General features: G+C 42.8%; 1 protein-coding gene across 1 annotated transcript; it reads right to left on the minus strand.

Moving 5' to 3' along the window:
- Positions 1 to 2,669: 2,669 nt before the first annotated feature.
- Positions 2,670 to 7,320, minus strand: LOC139640309 (ankyrin repeat and IBR domain-containing protein 1-like; the record flags this gene model as incomplete). The annotated part of the gene is made up of 7 exons (XM_071514494.1): positions 7,216 to 7,320; positions 6,399 to 6,533; positions 5,634 to 5,720; positions 4,554 to 4,620; positions 3,869 to 4,014; positions 3,162 to 3,340; positions 2,670 to 2,721 (listed from the first exon to the last, which is right to left on the minus strand). Coding segments are annotated over exons 1-7 (771 nt in total), but the record flags the coding sequence as incomplete, so codon positions are not given.
- Positions 7,321 to 8,961: the final 1,641 nt, after the last annotated feature.

The following is an 8,961-nucleotide window of genomic DNA, read 5'->3' on the forward strand; positions in this document are numbered from 1 at the left end:
TTCGCAATGTACAAGCCACACACATGCCTGTCAATACCAAATTATCGACAGTGTTCTCCAGTCAGCCATCTCACCCATTTGCAAAAGTCACTGAGTCACACTCCTATCATCAAAAGCCTGTCACCCAAACTGTGTCTTTCATGTTTCCGCGGCTCTAAATATAGCCCACTATGAAGTGATCTGCAGGCATTGTGGGAACCATGGAGAGGACCATCTGTAGCTGTGCCTCTGAGCCAGAGTCATCAGGCTTTGATTATTCGTATAGTGTTCCCATTAACTACTGCAGCTGACAGACAGAGGCTCTTAATTAGGGAGCAAAGATAAAATCCTATTTTTTAGAATGGTTTAGTGTTCAGCATCTGCTGGTAACATTCACCGCGGACTTCCACATAGATACAAATTCAGTTGCTGACAATAATGAAATTGGCAGGCGTCTTTGTTATATAAATCCTGTAGGTGGAAAAGAAAGTGGGGGGCACCTCACCTGAATTTATATTGATATTTTGTTCTTTTGAAGATGAGCCACATCTTTGTAGTGTGTGCCTGGCTTAATTAAATCTGTTCTTCTGAAATGCAAACAAGATGTCATTTCCATTTTTTTTTATTAGCCTTCTACACTTTCCTGAAGACTGTCTCATTTCAAGAGGGATCAAAAACAGTATAGCACAGCACAGCACAGCACACAGTGCCTTGAAAAACTGTTCAGACCCCTTGACTTTTTGCGCATTTTGTTGTGCTATCAAGTTATTTCAAAATGCAGTTATTTGGGAATTGTTTGAGTTCTATGCAAAGCACTCTGTTCCATCAAAGAGAAAGCAAAACTGAATGCGAATGTATAAAATTAAAATAACAGAGAAATTGAGTTTGCATAAATATTGTACCCCTTTTGCTTTGTTTGGGCTAAATTGCTACACTTGCAACATTTTTTATCATCTGTTACTCAGATGTCACATTTAGAATGTATTTAGCGATCCTGAACTTTTGCTTTCAAACTTTTATTAAAAATGTGTCTTTTTTTTTGCTACCAGGGGCCTCGTCTCAGCTTTGTTAGCAAGAACGACAAATTTAATCAAAAGTTCAAAAGGAAAACATTCTTCACAACCACTAAATACAATTTAAATATGGCATCTAAGTAACAGATGATGAAGAAACACTGGGCAAATGTTTGCTAGTGTGGCAATTTAGCCCAAATGAAGCAAAGGGGTTGAATACTAATGCAAAATAGATTTCTCTGATCTTTGAATTTTATACTTTCACATCAATTTCTACAAATTAATTTTCACTTTGACAGGAGAAAATGCTTTGCATAGAACTCAGAATAAAAATGCTGTATATATGCATTCTGAAATAACTTCATAGCACAACAAAATGTGCAGTATGAATACTTTTCCAAGGCACTGTACATAGATACATATTAGGGCCCGACAGATATAACGGTCAGCCGATATTATCTGCTGATGTAGATAATAGATACACCATTATCGGCAAAAGTGCCGCCAGTGAGGCACCGACAGAAGTCCTCCTGAGAAATAGCTGAAGTAACGCAGAAACACCTGTGGAAGGTTCGGACAGTAAAAACATTTGTCCAGCAGAGGCAGCTGGTCACTGTCAGCACACAAATGCCCCATCCGAAAAATCCCTGTACTGATCAGTTGTGGTTGGAATCACCGAGTGCAACAGGTGATTAGTGAGGCTCATTAGCATCGTACGTAAACTTGTGAAAGAATGTGACGATTACCTAAACTGTTTTCCTCTGGCAGTATGAGCAGCCCAGTGAGACGGCAGGAGGCTACGTTTTGTTGGTAATCGGGAACACGTGCTCAGGCTAATGTAACTTTAGCGCATTTGTGTTATGTGTGTATAGCAGTAGCTTGTAAGGATGTAACAGTAAGATATTAATGGGCAACAGGGCTGTCTCTTTTCTCCAAATCAAACGTTCCAAAAGTCTAGACAATAACTAGACCAGAAAGTATTAAATCACTGTTGTCGGAAGAAAGCTTTGCATCTTCAAAATGTAAACTTTTTTTCAGCTTGACGGCCATGCATTTTTCAGCTTATCCAGTGGGTTAAGAAAGGGTTTCATAGACCAGAGGGTCGTAGGACTGAATCCAGAGAGGACCACGTCATCTTTCAATTCAAGTTAAAACCAAAATTGGAGTTGCGACCCTGTTTTGACCCGACGGCAACGAGATGCGATGTTATGGCTTCATGCACCACTGCTGTAGTGATGTAGTGTGCACGCATAGCGGCGTGCTGGAGGAGGAGGCAGGTCAATTACCAAACCATTATGTGGTCTTCAGTTTTATGAGTGTTAGTGTTAACTACAAACTCCTGTTAGTAATGCTGAACGACGGGGAGCGACCTGCTTAAGTCTTCGACCAAGTTGTGTGCTCTTAATTATTCCAACTGCATGCACAGGGGGACAATGAACCATCTGGCATGGTTGGATGTGTTGAACAACATGGCGGTCATTTGGCCATTATCTGGCAAATTATCTCTATCTCATAATGATTAAAAAGTTTTAGCTATATGCATCGCCATATGTCATTGTATACTGCAGCAGTCCCATGGTAAAATGGGACTGAGATGTTTATTTTTCACAGAAAAAAAAAACTGTATATGGTTATCTGTTCAGCGGAAATTTATGATTCCAAATAACAAGATCTTACCTCAGGGGACGCAAAGCCTAAATATTCCCAGTCCCATGTTCCGCCAGCGAAACTGAAAGTTAGGGAGGGAGAGAAGGAGAAAGAGAAAGAAAAGTTACTGTAAATATAACAATGCCTTTAGTTGTTTTATGTTTTAAGCTGTGGTGTAATCAATGTAATCAATGTGGTGTAATCAATACAGAAACATTTAGCAGCCTTGTTTGTGGAAAGTGCTACAATAATGATGATAATAATCATCATCATAATAATCCCTTGCATGGTAGCAGCAAAGCAGTGGACTTGTCAATAGAGACCATATGATTATCTCTAGTCATATGGAGCATAATACTGTAACTACCAAGTACCAGCTGTGGAGAAACTATCATAGTACTGTTTCTCATTCAGTTGGTACTTTTTTCCAGTGTGTTAAGCTTAGAGTAAGGGTTAGGTTCAGGCATTCAGTGAACTGTGTGTCTGTCTGTGTGTGTGTGTGTGTGTGTGTGTGTGTGTTACCTGCGCCTGGGGGCATCGGGGGAGTCGTTGGGGGCCACTCCCCTGGCTACCGAGGCCAGGAACTCCTGTCTCTTCTGCTGCACCAGGCACGCCGCGCGGATGATCTTATGGCGCGGGGTCCGCAGGTACGGCCGGTTGACTTTCTGCGCCAGGTCCTCGGTCACCATCTCCAGGTCCGTCTGAGGGCAGAGAGCACTGATCGGTTGGCTGGCCGACTGACTTATTGATAAACCTGTGAAGTGAAGGAGTGATTTTTAATGTATAAATACTTTATTCATCCCTGAGAATAATCCCCAGACTTACTCCAACGGCAAGTTCAAGGACATTTAATTGACTTTCCTTACTCTGCTGTGAATTCAACCACTTTCAAGGCTGTATAGCCGTTTTCAAAAACAGTCTCAAATTCACCAACTTTGAAGTGTTTTCAAAGCCTGTGGGAGCCATGCCCATTTTATACACGGCCCTAAAAATATCCACGAGCATCACCACAACATATAAGACAGCAGTAGAGCGCACGCTGCGTCTACATCGGCTGGCATAATTACATACCCCTAAATATTTCAATAAAAGCCGACATATTTGCAGGTATAACTGGGGCAGGGTGGGAACATCATGAGGTGGGAAGATTTGGTCCCACGTCTCTAATGGTCCACATATGATTGCCTGCTGTGAACATGTATCTGGGTCTCAGTAAGAAAGACTGGAACCTGCATAAGCTCGTAGATCTCTTTCTTTGTGCTTTTGGGCTCCAGGAAGAACCCGTAAGGATAAGAGCACTTGAGGATGCGGCGAGTCTTTAGCAGCTCTAGGACCGCGTCTTCAATGAATGTAGTGTCGGGTGGGCCGCCTTCCCCTGGGAAAGAAAAGGAGACGGGGGGTTAAGGCGGAGCTTGGGGTGGGGGGCAGTTAACCAAAAGCAACACATTAGTAGAATAAACCCCACTTCCATCCTCAATCGCCGACACATCTAAGCAGATCAGCACAAAGGGATGAGCAAGCAGTAGCAAAATAGTGAAACAACTTAGCATATCAAAGAACCGGTTTATGGTGTTAAATGTATTGTACATCCTATTCTTTCTCTCAGAAAGCATGATATATTTGATGCCACTGGAAAAAAAGGTTATAATTTTATGTACAAAGGGGTTTAAAGAGTTCTAGACAAAGCGACTTCCTCCACACACAATAAAAACCACATCAACCAAGTGCAGCCTAATTGTAAGTGCCTGTTGAATAATAACTATACCCAGTGTGAAGAATACATTATTAAGATGCCTCTGTGTGCTTTATTTCTCCCTCTCGCCTGCTTCCCACAGCTCATATCAGAGAACTAGATGGAGATGTGTCCAACTGTGTAATAAAGACTGACACTGTTATGGTAGACCGCGGACTCACTTCCACTCAGGGCCCGGCTGAGCTGCTCCATCTTCTCTTTGGCTGTTTTCAACAGGCGCTGCTCCAGCTATTGTGAGGAACACAGAAGCTGTTTAGTTTCACAGCTGAGTAGAAAAAGGGTCTGGAAAAGAACGCCCCGCCAAACAAGGGAGTGACTGTCGGTACATGAGACGAGATCAATAACAAAAATGGAACACAGGGCTGTGCTGTCTTAGCTGTGTCTTGCAGTCACACCTTCAACAAAACTCAGACATGGGGGAAAAAAATCCTCACCACCCAAAGCTAGCCAAAGTCTTGAAGTGACAGAATTTTGTCCAGTGTTGTGAATAGAGGAAAATTTGAGAAATCAAAGAGAAGTGATACCAATAAACCATCAGCTTATAAGTAGGGTTGGGGTTCTAAAGCATTTTATTGATTCTGAGTCCGCTTATCGAATCCGAATCCTTTTGAATCCCTCATCCTATCTTTTTAGATTTTTATTTTTTTTCTTAATTTTTTTTTGGGGGGGGGGGAACAATTCCTTATTTTAAAAAATAGGTATTGTTTTTATTGCACTCAATGCAGTAACAAAATAGATTTCAGTAATTTTAAGTAACACAACAAACCTTCTATTACGTCATCGGTTGCAGATGGCAGTTGTAGAAGACAGAGGAAGGAAAAACAGATTCAATAAGAGATCAGTTAGACTCTGAGCTTAACGAATTGTGGTAGTTTACCAACTTGGAGCCGGTTCTAAAATGGAACTGGCTAACGGAACCCAACCCTACTTATAAGCATTATAAATACAAACTTCAAGACAATTTGTTTAGATATTTGAACATACATAGTTTATCAAATTACTTCGCAGAATGACTGCTTAACATCTAATCCCAAGTAGTGTTGTAGACAGTAGTGTAATGAAGGCTACAGTATACACAGGCATACTCACTTTGGACATAACACAGCATACCCACCTATGAGGTCAATAACCATTGATGTATACTTTATGAGGGGTTCACAGCGGGTATGTCTGCTGCCTCCACACTACTGTTGGCAGACTATGCAAAGCGGACATCAGAAGGCGATGCCAGCCCTGCTTACCTGATAGCTGTGCTCGTGGTTCTTGAAGCGTGTGTAGTAGTGCATAAAACGGTCGAGTTCCTGAAAGCTCTTGTGCTTCTTCTCCGCCTGCGAAACGGAGACGAGACACCAGTCATAGTCAATAAACCGCTGAGCATGTTGTCCTCCCTCGCAGAGGAAAGCGTGGGTACTTTCGGTGAGAGCAGTCAAAAGAAAAGTGAGTATTGCCACAGGTGAAATCAGTACTTCTGATTCAGAGGCGTGCTGGTGAACACCGCGGCTGAACTTCTATTCACCCTTGATGGAGGTGGGCGGAATTGATTGTGGACAGCTCCGTGGTCAAGAGTCTAGACTCTAGCTTGGATGTCAGTGTGTGTGTGTGTGTATGTGTGTTCGCCTCTTACTTTTGGCTCTCTGGGCTCAAGGACTTTGCTATGAGAGTGCACACACACACACACACACACACACACACACACACACACACACACACACACACACACACACACACACACACACACACACACACACACACACACACACACACACACACACACACACACACACACACACACACACACACACACACACACACACACACACACAAAACAGTACTTATATACTTGCATATGTATGCGTCTGTCTATGTGTGTTTGTGTCTATCATACTCCTGCTCTTATATCAGTTATTATCTTATACCTTGGTAGCACACAGTTCCCTATGTGTCTGTGTTTGAGCATGAGAGGTGAGAATAAGTGTGTGTGTGTGTATGTGTGTAAGTGTGTGTACCTCCACAGTCATCTCCTTGGATTGCTCCTCCACCTGTTGGATGACTTCGTAGCGGGTGCAGCGGTAGTAGCCTCCTGTCGATGAACTGTGCTTCTTCCACTCCTCCAGACAGATCCAGCAGAAGTCATACTTGCACTGCAGAGAGAGGACAGAAATGTTACGTTCTGATTAGGTTATCATGGCTCAGCTGTCACAGTGGAAAAACTGCAAATTTCAAACAGGGATAACTCAGCCTATTAACCTACTGGCTCACTAAAGCCCAATGCATTTCCATTTTATGACGTCCTAAAAGCAAAAAATAGCATGAGAAATTAAAAGAATGATAACAAGATCTCTCATAGACCCCAAAGCAGATACCAGACTCAGAATTGCTGCATCTGTGGTCTTGGTCTGTCTTTACTTCACTGGATTGAGGACATATTTTTTACCTCCATCATATTGAAAAGACTCACAGTGGTTGGCAGCTGAACAGCTTTAAATGGGACGGTGCACATTCACACCGTTTGCAAGGAGATGTGAAATGGAACTGTAATTTCACTTACACTGGGATATGAAAGTTGCAAAAAGATTATCAGCAAGTCCTACCGTTGAGAAATCGGTGCATATACCCCCATTTACTGCTCTCAGGAAATCTGGATAGAGGCTCTAAATGCTTGTGACGTTATACTCGAGGGAAGGGAGAGAGGGCGATTAAAATTAAGAGAGAAGGATATCTTTAAGAGTCCCTTCAACCGGAACCCAGAACTCGAAACCTACTTATCTCAGTCTCAAACCTCTTCCCATCCATTTACTTCCCTTACAAACAACAGGGTTTAACAGAGGACACGGCCAGTTGTCTGAACTCAGCGGTGTCTTCTTCGTAGCCTGCTGCCACTAGAAGGCACTCAGACTGCGTGTTAGATCGGCGACTCCCATTGGGCATTGTAGAACAACAAAACACTACAGCCACTCCAATCCGCAGCCTATTCGGGCGTGAGTGATTTCTCTCCCCGCGCCACAAACACTTCTCTGTGGGTGACAAGGTAGCCAAAGCACACAAACACAAAACCCTACAGGCTGAGACCTCTGCTGTCCTGGAAACACTATGCTTACATGACACTTGAGAAAATCAATACAAAATGAAAGGGAGTGGGGTAGGGAGGGGAGCAATGAAAGGCGGTAGAGACAGCAAAAGACGGAGTGCGTGTGAAATGGAGAGACTAAAGAGAAAAAAGTGTGAAACCGCACCGGAGGGAGGGAAATGGCAGCGAAAAGACAAAGAAATGTCCCTTGGCAACAGTGAGTCCCGTGTTTCCAAGCAACAGGGGTAAAGCCATTTCTTGGCAGGTAATAACAGGTCAAGAGGCTGCGCCCTGCACGGCCTTCTCAGTTTGTGAAAGCTTCTCTATTCCTCTCAAACTAATCTATGTCTCTGGCCAGCCTCCTTAACCAGGACGGGGACAGCGGCAGGGCTGTCATGGAGACAAAAGTATCCTGGCCGTATGACACACACAACGCTGTACTACAAGCCTGGCCTGCCCTCCAGCGACAGAGCTGGTGACAGAGACACAGTCAGGCAACATGACTCAATGTCTGTCTCGCCCTCTCTCTCCTGATGTCTTTCTTCCTGTCTCTATCACCCTCTCCCTGTCTCTGTGTCTCTCTCTCTCTCTCTTCACCCATCTCAGTCAATAAGACAGAGGCCAGTCACTAACTGGACTAACTTACTGGCTGCCCAATCAATTCATGGATTGTTGGTTTGCTGACATTACAATATCATAAGCCACTTGTTAAGCTCATGAAAAAGAAGCAAGCTTTAGAATAGTAGTTAACCCTGTAGGTGGGTTAGGAAGTTAAGAATATTAATTCATATATTGTCAAATTAGCATGAGAAAACATTACTTCTCATATAATGTACACATGCTGCTAAAAGAAGAGAAAAAGACAGCAGCTGTAATGTGATTAGATACGGTTTCAGCTTCAAAATTACATTACAACAACGTTGCCCCTGTTACCTTGACCATAACAAGATAGCTTCTTACTTGATATGTTCAAGTCTAGAGGAGAATTTTATTCCATGGGGCTCGATGCTGCAGTTATGTCTGAATTAAATTAGAAATGCTGTCATTGCTCACTTTGGTTTAGAGATTTAGAACAGAAAACAGTTACATTCGATTCACACATGTACAGTGCCTTGCAAAACTATTCACATCCCTTGACTTTTTGCACATTTTGTTGTGCTAAGTTATTTCAAAATAAATGTATGTATTTTTTTTTTGTCTCTGTGCTGGTTTTAAGTTGGTGCTTTGCCTTTATGGTGCCACTCACCTCAAGTCCAATTAAAGCTACAATATGCAACTTTTTGTCTTGAGACAGGAAGTAAGTCAAGTTTCCACCCCGACACTTGTCACTCATCTTGATGAGCTGTCTACCTTGAAACGGCATATAGCCTGAGGCTGAGCTAACTGGCATCCATAAAGCCACCAAAGGTGCTGAGGAAGGAGACACCGAACACAGGGAATCAGCAATATATAAAAAAAACGCGAATAATCACCCATGTTTTTTTAACAGGCTTTGTCTGCCG

The sequence above is a fragment of the Centroberyx affinis genome, unplaced genomic scaffold (assembly GCF_046629955.1).
Source record: "Centroberyx affinis isolate AG114_WGS23_722 - 3 ecotype Tasmania unplaced genomic scaffold, CSIRO-AGI_Caff_v1 ptg009014l_1, whole genome shotgun sequence".
Classification (NCBI taxonomy): Eukaryota; Metazoa; Chordata; class Actinopteri; order Beryciformes; family Berycidae; genus Centroberyx; species Centroberyx affinis.